The sequence below is a fragment of the Aulonocara sp. 'chitande type north' Nkhata Bay genome, linkage group LG6, assembly GCF_057382095.1.
Source record: "Aulonocara sp. 'chitande type north' Nkhata Bay isolate Kocher_YH1m ecotype deep benthic linkage group LG6, A_spYH_male_GT1.1, whole genome shotgun sequence".
Lineage (NCBI taxonomy): Eukaryota > Metazoa > Chordata > Actinopteri > Cichliformes > Cichlidae > Aulonocara > Aulonocara sp. 'chitande type north' Nkhata Bay.
Genome location: NC_141349.1, coordinates 27,076,767 through 27,095,188, shown reverse-complemented (window position 1 = coordinate 27,095,188; position 18,422 = coordinate 27,076,767). Strand labels below are relative to the sequence as shown.

Below are 18,422 nucleotides of genomic sequence, written 5' to 3'. Positions count from 1 at the left end.
CCTTCCCATCTGACCAAATGCTCTGTTGCTAATTTATTAGGTTCAGCTTGTCAATGTGGATGTACATGAAATAAATATGAACTCATAATTTTCCATTTTAAAGAAATGCTAATTTGATTTTTTTGAAGCACTTTCAACAAATACTGAACACCTTAACTTTCATAAAGGAATTCTGTGTAAGAGGACTGCTTTAGTAGACATAATTGATTTTAGATAGATTAACCAAGCAAATGTGTAACTGTTTTTTTTTTGTTTTGTTTTTTGCTTTTTTTTTGGGGGGGGGGGGGGGGGGGCGTGAAATGGGGGTAGTTAATATGAATCCAAAAAACAAACCAAAGTGCCACAGTTAACTCAGCAAGTAATTTGTACCTATACCACAGCTTAGAGCTACTTGGGTGGCCCAGTTATGTAACAGTGTGGTTAGCTCAGGTAACTCTGCAGTGACCTAATGAAACCGTTGCCAGTATTGATTGTCCCAGAAGCCACGCTGTGCCCCTCTGCAACCCAGTGCACTGAGGTGCCCGTCTGGTTGTCCCAAAAGCCCACAAATTACAACTCCCCAGCTACAGTTCTAATTGGCTGATTATGCCTTAGCATTCCAGTTTGGCCTTACCCCTAAACAGGAGCACCTCCATCGCACACCAACACAGTTAAGGCACATATACCCTTTAGCCTTGCATCTCCTGCCATGCAGTAAAACCAAATGGAAGATAACTAAGGTGACAAAGGATACAACTGACATTGTCTTTTAGTTTTCTTTTACTTTTATTGATTGTGGTCTCTCTTCTGCTGTACTTATTTTGAACATGCTTAGGATAAAAAGATTCACAGGCTTGATCTTCTCCTTAATAGAAGCATTAAAAGACCTTTGATGCATATATGTGCCTCTACATGGCATGTCCTTCTGAAAACCAAGTAAACAATTATGTTTTAGTTGAACTTCTTTTGTGATGTCCCGCCTATTTGGAGATGAAAGAGGCCACCCAAACACATGAGATATCATTGGAAAAGCCAGGATGTTCTCTTTTGAACACAACGGGGCTTATTATGGTAGCTCAAATATGTCCAAAGACATAGAACAAAAACAATTGTCCATTAAAGAGGACATAAATTAATAGGCTAGTTCTCAGGAGGATGTGAGGCAAAGTCTTTTTCAGTTTACAAGTACAACAGCATCATCTAGGCACTATACCATGATATTACAGCACTGCACAATTTGGCTCTTATCACCCATTTGTGGCCCTGTATATTATTTTTAATGAAAATCAAGTTGCCATTAATGGTTCCTAAACTGATACATCACTAACGAAGTACAGAAAAATTAGTTGTGCAACTCTGGAAAGTATTTTGCTGTCTGTAAAGTCTAAATAATCAGCACAACATGGACAAAATTATAGTAAAATGTAATGTGTTATTCAATTGAAATATTACGTAGCATGCATAATGTATATTATAAAAGTTGCAGTATTGTAAAATGTAATATGATGAGACATATATGATTATGTGACAAACTGTGCAAACATCTTGAGTCACCCCTCATTTTGCTTTCTAGCAGCCAGACTTTCCTGTCATGTTTTTAAAATGTTCTTGAGAAATGCTTCTTCAGTTTTATCAAGGTCTTTTAAAAGACAATGGCTGCTTTTTTGTTTATATTAAATCAAAGTACTTGCACCTGGCTATTTTCACAGGAATGCTTTTTGTTTCTTAAGTCACTTAATACTGACCTATGAATGATTTGTTCATGAAAAGGCTGTGCAATTTAAGAGATGGAACAGTGTTGTGTCTACACATAACAGACAACTTAGCAAAGAACCCTTTTTAAATTGTATCTTCAGCTACTTTATTACTAGTAGTCTGATTACTACTTTATTACTAGTAATCAGACTACTAGTAATAAAGTAGAGTCATAGAGTCTTTAGCCGTCTTTAACCGACTCTATGACAAATGTCCAAGATTACACTATTTGACAGGCAAGAAACTATTGTTCTAATAATTCTCATTAGTATCGGATCTCTTTGGGCGTGTGGCTCTAAAAAAATGTATTCTTCTTACCAGCAAACCAATAGCCACACAATAAGGCAGTTATGATTATGAAAACAATTAAATAGTTTGCATAATATGAAGATGTGAACCGGAAAGTGGCAGAAAATAGTTCACCTCCACTAGAGGGAGCGGGTTGACAACATTAGTACCGCTCTAACAGCCTTTTTTTTCCAAAATAAAAGACCCAGTTGAGAGCGCTTTCTGATGTTTTAAAGTAATACAATTGCAACGATGTTTATTTTTTATTATTTGGAATCATGTTCATGGGAGATTACATTCCAGCAGTAAAACTGAGATTAACAGGCTTTCTTTTCTCCTTTTTTGTTAGCTAAACAAATGCAACTTTCCTTTAACTTCCGGGTTAATGTCAACCAATCTGTAGCAATGACATTGTACCAAACTCTAGACAAGTCAGTACGCCGAGTGGCTTATACTATGTTAGTTCACATGCTTTGAGGTGTCAGGAAGCTTGGACATTATCGTCAGTATGTCGTCCTCCACTACAGGTTTCCCGGGCGAGCGGCAGCACCAACCGGCGCAGGTAAAACATGGAGATAAACACGCACTAATTTAGATGCTAACACGTTAGCTTACGGTAGCTGGCAGTGACTTTGGATGAACTGCACGCGCAGTTTTATGGAGAGGGGTGTGTGCTTTGTTGCCCTCCGTTTTAATTTCAGTAATTTGAAGATGGATACGTTTGCATGGATTTCTATGACTTCTAGCGGCTGTTAACTAACAGTAAGGTGTTTGCGTTAACCTGCAGACGCCGCTGAACATTGACTACATCCCCACAGAAGAAGAGAAGAGAGTGTTGAGAGAGTGCAACCAGGAGAGCTTTTTTTACAGGTGTAAGTTTCCCGTGCACGCCAGCTTGATGGTTTAGGATGTGAAAATGTTGTTTGTTGTGACTCCGTCGTGTTTACACTGACATCATTATGATTTCTCCACAGCGGTGCCCTTCTCTGTGATCAGCATGGCTATTACCCAAGCCCTAGTGGCCAGAGGTAATGTTGTTCATACTGTGGAGCAGGGGTGTCAAACTCATTTTACACAGTGGGCCACATTCAGAGCAGTCCAATCTGGTTTTCAATAGGACAGATCAGTCATACGTATTATAAAGTGTTCCTCTTTCTTTCACTCTGAAGACGTAAGAGAAGTCTTATGAAAACAATTTATAAAGAAAATATGTGGGAGTGAATTGGCGTGTCACTTTGGTCTTAAATGTTTAGAAAGAAATGTAGCTTTGTTTTTTATTTTACAGATAAATTTGATCGAATTTTACCACAAAACATTGATTTCTAAAGAACATAGTGAAAAACTTGAACTTCTGCTAATTAATGGAGTATTAACAATAATTTAAAAAAAAAAAATCTATAATTATAGATACTTTACTAATTCCACACTGTGGAAATTCCCTTGTTACAAGGGTCAGAAAGAAAAAGTAAATTAGACATTATATTTATACACAAGTATTTTTAGATGGTGTTTTTTCTGTGTCTACATTGTACACTCTGACTGCTGTTGGGATGAAGGACTTGCGATAGTGCTCGTTCCTACACAGTGTCTGTAACAGTCTACTGCTGAAGGACCTGCTCAGGGCATCCACAGTCTCATGCAGGGGGTAAGAGACTGTGGATGTGGACCATGCTAATGTCCATAATGAACATTAGCATGGTTAACATCCTGCTCTCACCCACTTCCTCTATGGAGTCTTGGGGACTGGCAAGGACAGAGCTGTTGATGGGTTGCTGATATTTCTGTTTGTAAGATGGCTCTAAAACTGACAGAAAGCACAGTGAAATGTTGAAATTTATGCTCTCCTTTGTAATTTTCACATTTTCTAAAGCATCCAGAGGGACGAGATCATTCTGGCCCCAGGGCCATGTGTTTAACATCCCTGCTGTACTGGAATCGGCACAATATCAGTTAAATGAACATTGTCACATGTTGATACTCAAGTTGACATGAATGTGTTAAATTTGCAGGGGCTCTGTCTGCATCTCCAAGATTTGGATCTTTACCCAAAGTTGCCTGTAAGTTTATAAGTGTTAAATATGTGGGATACACACATACACACACTTGCCCTGTATTTACTGAGTAGAATAAGAAAAACCTCTCTGTTAAACTCAGTTTGTGTTGTTTTCTCGTTTCTTTTTTTTTTTTGACTGTGTTTGACCCTACAGTTGCTGGTTTCTGTGGCTACCTGGCTGGAAAACTGTCATATATGAAAACATGTCAGGAAAAATTCAAGAGGCTGGAGAACTCTCCTCTTGGCGAGATTATCAGACAGAAGTCAGGCCTGCCTCCACTGAAGTGAGTATCACATACACTTAATTAAATGCTGGCCTGTTGAGATTAACTGTCAGCAGCATTGCCTTTAGCATTTTGTCCCCTTCTTTACAGATCCCAGGGTCCTCAGTCAGAGTTGGGTGACCCAGACTCTCAGTCTTTTGAACCCATATTCCAGCCTGCAGAAGCCTCGAGCCACACCTACAGCAAAGATTATGGATATGGCTACAGTCCAGACCCACCAGCACAGATGGACAGAGGAGATGACTTTACTGCTCCAGGTATTCCAAACGGGCAATATGTGGGTTATTCACAATTGAGTTCTCCACAGTAGCTCACCAAAAGAAAGTCCTGGGGCCAAAGCTTCCTGTTCTCTTTTTTTGCAAGGAGTTTGCGGCTCCCACTAGCCGTCTTCAGTTAATTTTCCACGAGTGTTAATATTGTATTGATAAAGTGCTCTTTGAATTTTGCTTGCAGCAAGAATAGAAAAGTGCTACCAGTGAAAAGGAAAGACCTTTTCTATCCTTTTCACTTGTTACAGTTAGGTGGTCATCAAAGTCCAGCATTTACTAGTTTTTCTTGTTCGGCATACATCTGAAATTACTTTTTTTTAAAAAACAAAACAAAACAAGAGTTGGTTGCACAAATTTGAATTTACTTTGGATGTTCTCTAATCCACACAGGCTCAAAAATAGATACACATATCTCCCTTGATATTTTGTTATATGTCCCTTAGCAAGTTGCACCTTAGCCATATGCTTCTGGTAGTCATCAACAAGCTTCTGGCATAGTGCTGGCTGGATTTCTTGGTTAATTTAAATCTGTTGATTTTGTGGTACAGGTCTGACTTTTTGAGCATACTCCAAAATTTTTTAATAGACTTTAAGGTCTAAGCTTTCTGAAGGCAACTCCAGCTTAATGGCAACCTGCTTTATCTATTGCAAAGTCAGTTTTAAAGTACTGAGATCATTGTCCTGTTGGAACACTCAGTTGTGTCCAAGTTTCAATCGTTCGTCTGCTGATTTTAGGTGAATTTGAAGAATTAGGAAGTAGCTGCGTCCAGATGAACAAAATCAACTTTTTTGAGATTTCAGATTTCCTTACGTGGATTATTGAGCATGCATTAAGACGTGGCCCTTCTTCATTATTCTTTCCACTTTGTATAATGTACCACTGGCACCAAAACAGCTGCAGATCATAAACTACCACCCCCATGCTTGATGATACAGTGTTCTTGGGTTTAAAAGTCTCCCCTTCACACCTCCAAACATACCTCTTTGCAAAATACTATTTTTAATTTTTAATCCTCTCATTCTAAAAAGTAATCAGTGTATAAAGCATCAAACTACTTTTTTGCAAATGTTATATTGTAACTTGTATTCTTACTGAGATTAAACATGTAAGTTGCAAAAGGTGTCCACTGAATTCACAGACTGAGTTAATTTAATCATCCAAACATTTCAACAAAACTTTCCAGTAGAAATGAACTTTTTTTTTTAAATCCCATCTTTTGCCCTGTAAATTTCAGTCCAGTCATATGTGGAAGAGGAGGAGCCCAAGAGGAAGTCTATCCTCTATGAGGACCTGAGGCTCAAAAACAGAGAGAACTATGAGGTCACACTCACTCAGAAAGCTGACGCATTGCTCAAAACACCACCTGCAAAAGAGCTAGAAAGACCCAAGAAAGATGGTAGGTGGTTACTGCTAAGGCATATATAGAACTTGATATATACTTTTTTTTTCCTTCCTTGGCCAAACTAGATGGAAGATAACCAACATTATAGAACTGTATATTTGTGTCTCTAAAGTGGTGTCTTACAGAGGTTCAAAGTTAGCTGTTAAAGGAGTTGCTTCATAGTCTATAATTCTGACAATGTCTGTAAGTTAGCATTAAATGACACAATAATTAAATTATAGCAACAGCTGAGAGAAAAAAAAATCTTATAGAATTCAAGGAAGTAAAATGTACAAAACCAAATGTCTGGAAGTCCATCAAAGAAGAAAACCTTATTTAGTCGTGGCAGCAGAATCCTATTCCTGTGATGCGCCTGCATCTATATCGTGAACAAGCAGAGGAGCAACTGGCATGGAAACAAATAGTAGGGAGGGAGAAATTTGACCTCATTACTGCCTTTTATTATAATTCAAGATGCAGTGTGGATTGCACCTTACAGGAGGACTAGGATAATTTCCTTAAAAAATGGTGGTGGATAGATAGAGGTTGATTTGCAAGTACAGCCTGTCTTTTAAGTAATTTGTAAAATAATTTGCATTTCTCCTTCTGTCTCTGTACAGTGAAGAAGAACATCTATGGAGACGCTTGGGAGGAATGAGTCCTTTGGTGAAAATAAGATGTGATCAGTATTCGAGTGTCACTTATTGTACAGGACACGGGCTTTTCAGTGGTCACTTTTCATGATGTACAAGATTATGATAATTTTGTCTTTTAAGTATTAATAAAACCAAACAGTTTCAGGTCTTGGTGCTCTGTGTTTTCACACTAATGTGACTTTATCAAAAATTTTTCTATTAACTAGGATAAAGGCAAAGGTTCAAAACAAAAAACCCTGGAGGTGCATTTGACTTGTTTGAACTTGCATCCAGAGTTTAAGACGCTTTCCTAACCTGCAGTTGTTACAATGATTTAAGCACTGTTGTAATTGCATCATGTTTAATACCATGGTGCAAGTACAACAGGGAGTTTAATAGTGAAAGAGAAACTTCTGTTTTACTCATCACAGAGGCCTTTAATTTAGGCGTAAATATGACAATTTAACTTGCAGAGAAATGGACCAAAACCACCAAGGAAATCACTCTCTAAACCTAATCAGTGAAATTTGTTTGGACTGTTTGTCTAGATGCAACACAGAAAGTGGAGTACATCCTGCTGACACCAAATTCAGATAATCAGACAAAAAAAGAAAAATAGAAAGATACAGTGCTTAGCAATTTTACTAGATCACCAACTAGCGTAAGGATTACGCAGCAGCTCCCATAAATTAATAGCACTGGCATAAAAATCATATTTGGTGTTATTTGGTTATTCCACCAGTATGTGCAAACACTTTTAATCAAAATATATTTAATGCTAAAATATAGTTATCCATGAATTTTCAGATGTACTTTTACAAAAACTGGTAAAGCACATTATTGCTTTCTTGATGCCAAGTTGCAATTATTTACATGCATTTCTTACCAGGAACATAAATAGTTGAATTTGGTGGTCTAATAAAATAAGTTTTTTAATACTACCATAAAAAGATTGGAATATTTTAAGAAATACTGGGAAAACATGACTGCTCCAACAACACTGCACACTGGTTATTAGTTATACTTGATTGTCATTTTTCTTATGGGTTGACCATGCAGTTAATACAGCCCTATTAGGGTCTGTATTAACTGCATGGTCTGTATTGTTACTTCTGTGCATCAATTCTGGTTTCCAATTTGTAAGAAAGAGATTAGAAGGTTTTTATTTAATTTTTAATTAGTAGGAATAAAAATATAGAAAATTGGAATTTTTAAAAATGACAAGTCACCAGAAATATTTGAACTTTCAAAAAAAAAAAAAACTACAATTAATTATACAAGCAGGCAGAAACAATCAGTGCTGAGATGCTGCAGGATCTTATAGATGATAAAAACTGAGTAGCTTTTATATAGGATAAGCCTTCATAAGTGGATCCTTGCCAAGGCAAACTCATCTGAAAATATCTACTCTTGTAACAGTGATCCTCCGCTCTTATGGCCATGGCTATGACCATGGCTATGACCATGACTGTGACCGTGGCCATGGCTGTGACTGTGGTTGCAGCTGTGGTCGAAACTCTGTGGTGAAAAGTGTCCAGAGCTGTGTCCTGCAACATGTCCATGAAGACTAAGAGGTGGTGTGGGACTCGCCTGGTGTGGCCAGCCTTCATAAGTCATGGCAGCAGTGTTGGCAGTGGGTAATGGAGCATAAGCTTGCACTGGGTAAGACCCAGGTGTGGGATTGATCTGTGGAAGCAAGGTCTTCTTCCTGTCCTCGGAGGAAGCTGGGATGAACATATCACCGCTGACGGTCCTGAACAGCCTGAAAGGCAACAACTTCTCCAGAACTCCAGCCTTTGCCTCAGACATGTCCAGAAAAGAGACCCATCCTTTACCGTACATCACCCCAACCAGGATGGCAATCACATTACAGGGCAGCACACAGTGAGGGACCAGAGCAGTGGTGATGACAAGGAACACCCAAGGAAGGGCCATAGTGGGAAAACTCACTCCACATAGAAAGGCTTTAGTCATCTTTGTGTGCATGGTAGTTATAGCCACAGAGGCAAGAGTGACGGGAACCAACCCCTCAGTGTGACCCTGGAAGCCGTCCTCCTGCAGCAGATCCATGAAGCTGTAAAACAAGCCTATGATCGAGGACAGCAGGAGGAACAGAAAGAGGAAACGGACCGTCCCCACACCTTTCTCCAAGCTCCCGCTGAGAAACACCAAAGTTGTGATGTTCAGAAGAAGCTGAGCAAAGGTTCGGTGGTAAAAGGGAAACATCAGGATGCAGTATAGGTGTCCGTTTTGAAAAACACTTGCGCCGATGCTGAAGATGCCTTGTTTTAAGCTCAAACATGTTTGGATTGCAAATAAAACACACGATATGATGCTCACTGTGACAATCCCGCTGGTGAAAGCTGGAACAATATCTTTGATAATTTTGCAGATCATCTTAATATGCTCAGTGAGAGCCATTTTATCATCCAACTCAGGATATCCACGATTAATGAGCTAAATAGAAGTTGAGCAAGACTTGCCGAACTGCTTCATCGATGTCTTCACTTCCTAAAGAGGAAGAAGTGCCATTTCGGGATGTTTCGAGCCGAAGGCTTCTGTGACTTTCTCAGGATGTTTCCTTTTTGATGGATAGAAATGGCGTGCAGTCTGTGATGCAATATATCGATAAAAAGCACACCAAATTAACTTACTGTACAAACATCTAGCTAGGTATGAATCAGGGCGGCTAGCATGGGTAATAAGAAAACTTCTCGGTAAAACTTTCAAAATAAGTTTCCCTCTAATTTATTTTAGTAAAAACATGTATGTTCTAAGATTTAACCAACGACATTCAAGTCATATTTTGAAAAAGACTTTGCTCAGCTTCCGGTTTTAACTGCCCATCCTCTAGCTATCATTCACACCTCTGCGCCTTCTGCTCAAAGTGAAGAGATGCACTTTTTTCTTTCCCACAAGTATTTGTACAAGTTTAAGATACTTGAATAATCTTCATATAACAACATGCAAGACTCCTAAATAGTTGGGAGATTGAGTATGCATCAAGACACCATATTAGACTGTGAAACACCGACTGAAAAGCTCAATAGTTTATAAAGGTTTTTAAAATGACATAAAACTGCCAGTGATTAAATGCTACAGTCAATAATTATGAAAACTATAAATAATAATAACTCAGCTCAAAGAGCATGAAGGAAACTTAATGCAATACTTCAGTTCTCCCTTTGTTTTACTGAGCAAGTGAGACAAATATTTTTTGCCATTTGAACCTCTCACACGCATCAGTGCGTCAAATTGTGATAACTCTGATTTTTTAAATAAAATGTGCTGTGGAATATCAGTATCACTAGACAGCAGTAAATGTCATTCCACAGATAGATGCCTTCAAAAACATCTATCTATGGAATGACCTGGGATTTTTACAGATGGTAAATGGTAAATGGCCTGTATTTGTATAGCGCTTTTCTAGTCCCTAAGGACCCCAAAGCGCTTTACACATCCAGTCATCCACCCATTCACACACACATTCACACACATATCCATCTTCCTGGGTTAGTACATTGCAGAGAGCTGTAATTGAATACTTGTTTACAAATATTTCTCGAATTAGTTTTACATATTTTATATATTGTTATTTCATATAGTGGCCTTCGTTGTTTAACTGTGAATTGTGCTGTTCTTGGTGTTTTTCTGTACATCTGTCCATTCCTCAATTACACCTCTATGAAAAGTGCATCCAAACAAAATGGATTGCTATCATATTTTATTTTATTTTATTTAACAAACAGTACATATAAGAATTACACGCGACACCAAAGCCTTGTTTTGTGAATCGGCTTGTTAAAAAAAAAAGTCTGAAAAGAAGTCTGTCCCTCTTCCGGTGTCGTACGGTTACTGCGGCGGATGTTGATGTTTTGTTTCAGAGATCTCAGAACGATGTGAAACTGTATCGTCTCCGGGACTGCTCGATATTTTTGTGGCCGTCTTCCCCGATACTTTTTGTCCTATTTCTCTTTAAGGTTTCGCTGTTTGTCGGCATCGTGTCTCTCCCGGTGTCTGTCCCGGGAAGCGCGAGGCCGAGTCGTGCGATGATGGAGGACTTTGATGAGATCTACGAAGAGGAGGAGGAGGAAGAGGAGGACGAGGACAGGGCCGCGGAAGAACAGCTCCTTAAGTACGCTCCGGACCCGGTAGTGGTGCGAGGGTCCGGTCACGTAACTGTGTAAGGAACTGACAGAGCTCACGGGGGTCTACAAAACAGTTTAACGTTACTGTAAAATGCGGCGGCTAACACAGCTTTCCGTGGGTAACCGGTGGCTAGCTGCGTTAGCTGCCGCTGTCTGGCTTAGCCTAGCTAGTTAGCTTCTAACTTAGCATCAAGCTAACTAACCGAGAAGTGAATGATCGGGTCTAGCTTCAGATAAATTTGACCTTTCTTGAGATTTTTTTTATTGTAGCTATTGTCAAGTTGTGACAACGTGTTCCCATCACTGGTTTCATTTTTCTGAAGTTAAGTACAGACTTTCAGAGCTGTTTATACCGATCATTACAACACAAGACAGTACTGTGTCCGTAAATAGGTATTCTCACAATTAAAGCTAGTAATAACCTACCATATCTTGAGTAAAGAAATTGTATTCTTAAGTAGTTGACTGTACTGAGAGTAGAGCTTTTTTCCAAACAAGTATACGCTTAACTTGTTTTTTCCGCTTATCTTACCTTGTCTCTTCAAAAAAAAAAAAAAAAAAAGGAAGAGTATCAAGCGTACAAATACTAAGAATAAAGACGGGAAAGGGATAAAGGTTGCAGTTTGTTAAAGTTTTGTGCCTTGAATGGATAAATATACCTCCGTATTTCAGCCAATTTACATTTGTGGATTTAAAAGTTGGGTTTTTTTTTTTTAAATGTCCAGTTTAGTTGGGTGGAAATGAGCTTACAGTTGAGTTACCTCCAAACATAAATCTGTGTCCTTACTGTTTTGGGGAGTTTAACCTACTGGTACTGTTTCTTTAATTTAACAGTGCCTCACAGTCATTCTCACAGTGTTTTACACTACGCTGCTCTTTGCGTTGAACATTAGATTTGTTTGTGTAATTCAAAATTAACAGTGACAGAAGCTAAATAAGCAGGTCTGTGTGATAGTACACAGATGTATGGGATGTTTGAACTGTGTATTATACATTATCTTTGAATGTTTTAGATGAATTATAAAATAATTATTTTTGTTCTGATAAAGTAAATAGCTTCTCTTTGCTGTGGGTCTCAGAAAGATGTTGTGATGTGATTTTTAATTTCTGCACTAAAAGTATATTAAATCTCTAATAGTGGTTCATGTCTGATACAGTTTCATCTTTAATGTTGTAAGTAAAAATGTAATTTTTTACCTACTTTCAGGTTTGGACTCAGTAACAAATTCGAGTCAGAATTTCCTTCAGCACTTACAGGAAAGGTGAGTGTGTTGTTTTTATTGAAAGCAAACCATGACCGTGGGATTTAGATCAGAATCAACATGTAGTGCGTCATTTAAATTAATTTCTTTCCTCTTTTTTTTTTTTTTTTTTTTTGTACGAAATACAGATATTTGATCCACATTTAATGGTGCTAAAAGTGTGAATATACATACTTTTAATAATAAAAGTAATACTGTGTGCTTCCCTTAGGTGGCACCAGAGGAATTCAAAGCCAGTATCAATCGTGTGAACAGCTGCCTAAGAAAGACGCTCCCGGTGAATGTGCGGTGGCTTCTGTGTGGTTGTCTTTGCTGCTGTTGCACACTGGGCTTCAGTTTGTGGCCCGTCATCTGCCTCAGCAAAAGGGTGAGATGCCCATTCACTTCGTCCCACAGTTTGAAAATGTTACGCATTTGTTGCAGCATCACAGTGAACACAACAAAAAATGTTGTGCCCTAAGTTGATATGAGGCCGTTTTTTCACAACAGTATCATCTAATATCTTTTTCCAGACAAGAAGATCTATAGAGAAACTTTTGGAGTGGGAAAACAGCAGACTTTACCACAAGGTAAGCAATGAAGGCATCATTTGAAATGTGTGGGTTGATGAAACTTATCTAATCTTCTATAATCACTGTTTCTGTGTAGTTGTGTTTGCATTGGAGACTAAGCAAAAGGAAGTGTGAAACCAACAACATGATGGAATATGTAAGTATTAGCTCTTTTCAGTGGTGCAATTATCCCAGTACAGTTAAAGAAAGTATACTAGGTGTTACACCCACTACCAGATTGCGTTAAAAAGCTGCTGATTTTAACTCAAGAGGTACTATTTCAGATGATAAATTGTGCCGAGGGTTGGTTTGTGGTTGTTCATGTAGTTACAGGTTTATCGCTGCACCATGGAAAAGTATCATATCTCCAACCTTTTTGAGCGCAGATGTTAGGCAGTTATTGTATCTGCAGTGTATGCTTGCGTGTCTTTGATCGATTAGTGTAGCGCATTGTTGCTCAGTCCAAAAGAAAGGGGTAGAAAAAAAACAACAACTTTTTAATTGAGTATATTTAGTTGTCGAGTAAATGGGGCTCCTGCAATCCACAGCCCTGGCTAGTGGTTGTGTACCACCTTGTCTTTTGTTGTGCATTAACAAAATATTACAAATTAGTTTAACCTACTAGTATTAGCGTTTCTTATTACTAACATTAGCAATTTTGTGTCATGGTGTCTGGGCTTTTATATACAGATGTTGTTTATCCAGCCAGCTTTCAGCTACTTCATCTGATTCTGTGCCAGTTTAATTGTGTTTAGAAGAGGCTGACATGCTCCTCTAAATATAAACGCAGCATATTGATTCTTGTAAAGATACACAAAATGTAATATTCTGTGGTTGTTATCTGTTAATATATCTGGCTTCCTCATAATGGTAACACAATAGCCATTTATCCATCAGCCAGTTCCTCTTTTTCATAGTTTTGCGTAGGGCTGCTCGATTATGGCAAAAATGATAATCACGATTATTTTCACTGAAATTGAGATCACGATTATTTGACGATATTTATTTAACCCTTTAAGACCTACTATAGAACCAAGTCCGCCAGAGCTTATATTATTTTTTTACATGTTGTAGTGCCATTTGTGGGAGCATTTCAAGTTGCTATACAACTATTATAGCCCATATTTTAATAATATGTATGCATTAAGTCCATAGTAACTACATTAATTGCAAAAAAGTGCAATAAACTACAAAAAAAATTGAAAATCGTTTTTGTTTTTTTTTACATATATTTCTGCTTGGAGAAATTTAAGAGGCTTATCCCTCAAAACTTTAAATACAAAAAAGTTGCAAAAAATACTTTACAACAACAGGAAATTTATTTTGAGTGTCTTCATAGTTTTATTTTGGAGATACACCAATTTTTATATACTGCAGGAAAAACGAAAAAACAATCCTATGAAGCAAATTTGCAAAGAAAACAGCATGTGCATCAAAATAAACTATTTCCAGCAGTGCAATTCGAGTTCTAAGCATCTCAGAAACTATTCAGAAAAGTCAAACATGACCAGTATAGGCTTTTAAGGCCTACAAGTAAAAAACTACAATTTCCGCGAAAATGACATCACTTCCGGTTTCGGGCAGGAAATGGCGGACATGTGATAGTTCGCGCTGACGTCTGTTTCACTGTGGGAAGTGTTACGAACAGCTGATCGGATTGGCAAAGCTGTTTCTGGAATATTATGTTTTTGTTCCTGCAACCGCTTTTTATGCAGTTTTTGCAAAGCTTTATGTGGAAGGAAACCGTGACCGAGGACAAGCTGATGGCATCAGATGTAAGTACAACTCCTCCGGGTTATTGCGCTAGCTTACACGGTTCCGGTTCTACAGGGATTTAAAAATAGTTACACAAAACGGAGCGTGCTGCTCTGACCGGCTTTAAAGGGTTAACAATGACTTTAAAAAATAATATAAAATAGTGTGCAACACCACTGAAGTTGTTTTTAACCTCTCTTTTCAACCAACGGCAGTCACTCTCCTCTCCAAATAACTTCTGCTTAGCTTTCCGAGCTTCCCTCGGGTCCTCTTAATCAGCGGTCTCCAACCTTTTTTGCGCCACGGACCGGTTTATGCCCGACAATATTTTCACGGACCGGCCTTTAAGGTGTCGCGGATAAATGAGGGAGGGGCTAATAATCGGCTCCATCATTTTTAATGATCGTTGAAAGCCCAGATCGTAATCGTGATTAAAATTCGATTAATTGAGCAGCCCTAGTTTTGCGTATAGCCACGGGCAGCCTGCTTGTTTTTTGGGGGTTTTTTTGTATTTCAGAAAAAGTAACTTTAGCACGATCTGCTTAGTTAAGTTGGCACTCAGAAGTAAACAAATAGGCTTGCACAGGTTTGCATCTGTGACCCAGTTAGATGTGAGATGGTGGCTGTTTTGATATAAACGCTGTGGCCAAACCTCTCCAAGTGAAGTGAGTTTTTTTTCCATCAATACCTACTCGGGTCGGCTCAGCACAGCCTAAATCTTAAGACTTAAATCTTGTTGAAACATCCCTGACTCACTACTGAGAGCCTTTTGTTCTATTCCCTGCAGGTAATCCTAATAGAATTCCTACCTAAGGTCCCGATCTTCAGACCGGACTAGCCTGACTACAGCTGATCTGAAACTTCTTCTGCTGCCTGCCGCTGTCACAGAATCATGATGGCTGTAAAGTTCCCAAATTATTACAGTTCCTTAAATACTCCAGCATTTATGTTGACATTTATTCTCCCTGTTTTCTCTTGGATCCATTCCCTATAACATATCTACAGCCTTGTTTACAAATCCAGCAGCCCCATACTTTTTTTTTTTTTTTTGGGGGGGGGGTGACATCACCATTGAACCTTGGCCAGCTGGGCAAACCTATATCAGCCTATGGGATGTGAGGGGAGAACCAGCCGTGGACAATTTTCTTGATCTTTGGAACTATACCTGGAGACTAGACTCTCAAATTGAGTTCTGGGAGCCACGACTGGAAATTTGTCATTTTTATGTTTCCTAACCGAAGCACATGGCACAGACAGACCATGATTAAAAAATATATCAATCAATAAAACACTTTCATATGTTACACCACCAACTTCACCTGCAAAAAGTACACGCCAGTGCATTTGTAGTAGTTGGTTTGGTGCTTTCGATTTGTTAAAGGCAGAGGAAGCAACGCAACACTGAACTTCAAAAGAGCCTTCATCCAAATCGACGCTGTAGCGGAACGTGGGGGTCCTGCGGGAACATGTTGGGCCAGTGGCAAAAACAGCTGAACTCAATGTCACTATTCAAATACCAGGCATCCTCTGGCCTCTTTTCACGTCACTTCACTGTGCATCAACCTAACCCAGTGACAATCACACACTTTGACTGTACTGTATGAATGGGTCTTTATGCTACACAGGCTACGTGGAGCAGTTTGTTTTAAACATGTGTCCAGGTGGTGGGCTGACTCTTGAAGAGACGGCCACCGGTGTTAAAGAAAAGCTTTTTTTTTTTTTTTTTTTCTTCTTCTTCTTCTTCTTCTTTGTTTTTATTATTTGAAGGTTTGTTTTCTGTTTTGTTGAAAGAAAAGACGGACAATGCTTGCAAAACTTTTATGTGTGTCAAACATAAGCAAAAAAATAACCGAAATTGGACAAATCAAACAGAGGATACTCTTCTTTGGTAATGAAAAAAAAATACTTCAATCTTTTAGTTTAAGTAATTTATAAATGTGAGCGTGCATTGATGAAATAAGCATCGTTTGTGTAACTGCAAAGGAATGCCTTGGTTGTTTTATTTCTCTCTGGGGTCTTGTGTCGTGACTAAAGCACACAATCGCTTTGTACATAAGAGAGGCCAAGTAAAGGTGTTGATTATCTGCTGACCTTGGCTTACTCGTGTCTAAAGGATGTGGATGTGTACAAGGCAGATATTCTGTTTTAGATGTAAACTTACTCGCGATGAGCATAAAGAATAAGAGTTCCACCTTGTGAGGTGTTATGTGGTACAAGTGATCTGTGTCATGAAGCAGGATTTGGGCGTTCAATATAGTATGGGGAAACTCAAACAATCAACAAGGAAATGAAGCAGGTCTAATATGTGTAAAGAAGTTTTCAGCCCTACTCTGTTCTATGAGGCGTTTTTGTCTTCCAGTTTGAACCAGTTGTTTTCAGAAAAAAAGCTCAGACTCTCCACAGTCTGCTAATATGTAAACATGCCGCTCTTTCCAGCAGAAGTTAGTGAACACCAGTAACAGACCTCAAAGGGAAGTAACAAAATGCACTCCGTACAGTAGTAAAGTGTGTCTAATTTGATTGCAGTTTTTCCAAAGACTTCTATAGAACCTGAACTCTTTTTTTGTTTTTGTTTTTAATCACAACTGAGTGCAAGTATTGGCTCTTCCACATTGGCTTCATTTTTTTTTTCAGGTCTTGGAGCCATGTCCATTTTTTATATCATCTATAGTTATCAGCTAGCCTGACAAGCAAGGGGCATTTATAGGCCATATTTAGCAGAAATAACTGCTAAATAATAGGCAGTTATTATTTTTCGCGTAAATCCATTAAAAGCAACCTAAAAAGGTTTGAGTGCCGCAAACATGGTTAAAAGGAGCCTGCCTCAGGTGGTCATATGAGGAGCTGCAGCCGGTGGCAGTTCGATGTTAGCAGGATTTTTCAGCTCCAGAGAAGTCCACTTTGTTATAAAATGTTGATTATGAAGCCTTGTTTCTGAGTGAGTTATTTAGCCTGTAATCCTACTTCATGATGGTTACTTCAACAAATGGTTCCATGTCACAGATCACAACGTGAAGCACATCACATATCTTGCATATGTTTGACATTGACAAAGAGAGGAACAGATGGAAATCTGAAAGAAGGCCTTTTTGAGTAGATTGTATAATTGTCTTTCCCTGCTCCACACACCTTTGTGAAAGCATAAGAAGACTATGAGGTTATGTATGTCAAGAATTTGAGCTAAGCCACTTAGTTTTTGTTCACTGAGGTCTGGTGATTGCATGGATCACACTCAGGGGATTGCACTAGATTTTGAAAAGCCCCAAAATGTAGCAAAATCTCACTGTTACACCAGGGTGTCGCATATAGTACACGCGTCACACGTTACTTTGAGTAATTGCTAAACGATGCAGTTGAAGATTTGGAAATATCCCTGAGAAAAAAAAGAATAACCTTTATAACATTTCTGTGGTCTTTCTATTTAGAAAGTGAAGGAAGCACATGCACCAACAAAAAACAGATTTAGCCGTTTTATGTTAAAAGACCCAAATTCACTTGATTACTGCTGGTTTGCCTGTCGGATCATCTGTCACTTTTCTATACTTTGAACTGTTCTGTGTAAAGCGAGGCATAGGGCCGTATGCATATTTGTGGTGTGTGTGCATGATGTTTGCAGAAGCAAATGTTCCGATGTAGATCTGACTGTGATGAAATCCTGCACAAAAAATGAGTCCTTTTTATATAATCTTGAGTGGTCGTATGTGTGCGTGTGTGTCTGAGAGACAGAAAATGTATATACATGACTCATGAGCAGATGTATGTAAAGGAATAAACTTAATTAAACAAAGGTATGGACATTCTTCTCTTCAACTCATTTTTTTATTAACTGCACTCTAAAAAAAGATCTGCTGGCTTAACGTAAAAAAATTAAGGTAACAATTTGCATGGATCTTTTTAAGTTACTTCAGCTTAGCCACTATAGCGTAAATGCCACAAGAGTTCTCTAGTTAGGCAAACTCTATTCCTTACGTACAAACAACATGATTTGCTTTGTCCTCTACAAGCTTAATTAAGTTGAACCAACTTAATTTTAATTGTTTAAAAAATTACTCCATTTAGTT

General features: G+C 38.4%; 3 protein-coding genes across 4 annotated transcripts; 2 read left to right on the top strand and 1 right to left on the bottom strand.

Annotated features, from left to right (window-relative positions):
- The first annotated feature begins 2,391 nt into the window (after positions 1-2,391).
- unm_sa25545 (un-named sa25545) lies at positions 2,392-6,814 on the top strand. The gene is made up of 8 exons (XM_086295976.1): positions 2,392-2,584; positions 2,810-2,894; positions 2,997-3,050; positions 4,032-4,079; positions 4,230-4,359; positions 4,450-4,616; positions 5,864-6,025; positions 6,631-6,814. Exons 1-8 carry the CDS (start codon positions 2,531-2,533, stop codon positions 6,666-6,668), a joined length of 738 nt encoding a protein of 245 aa, XP_086152102.1. The 5' UTR covers positions 2,392-2,530; the 3' UTR covers positions 6,669-6,814.
- A 1,039-nt stretch (positions 6,815-7,853) lies between these two features.
- Positions 7,854-9,385, bottom strand: rhbdd2 (rhomboid domain containing 2). The gene has a single exon (XM_086295975.1). The coding sequence runs from the start codon at positions 9,064-9,066 to the stop codon at positions 8,050-8,052; it is 1,017 nt and encodes a 338-aa protein (XP_086152101.1). The 5' UTR covers positions 9,067-9,385; the 3' UTR covers positions 7,854-8,049.
- Positions 9,386-10,486: 1,101 nt separating this feature from the next.
- Positions 10,487-18,152, top strand: chic2 (cysteine-rich hydrophobic domain 2). Of its 2 annotated transcripts, none has more exons than XM_086295974.1 (6): positions 10,487-10,780; positions 12,001-12,055; positions 12,267-12,422; positions 12,568-12,624; positions 12,704-12,763; positions 15,149-18,152. In XM_086295974.1, the coding sequence occupies exons 1-6, from the start codon at positions 10,695-10,697 to the stop codon at positions 15,197-15,199; spliced, it is 465 nt and encodes a 154-aa protein (XP_086152100.1). In that variant the 5' UTR covers positions 10,487-10,694; the 3' UTR covers positions 15,200-18,152. The 2 variants fall into 2 exon arrangements, with proteins under 2 accessions (XP_086152100.1, XP_086152099.1); XM_086295973.1 differs by having other exon boundaries at positions 10,492-10,828.
- Positions 18,153-18,422: the final 270 nt, after the last annotated feature.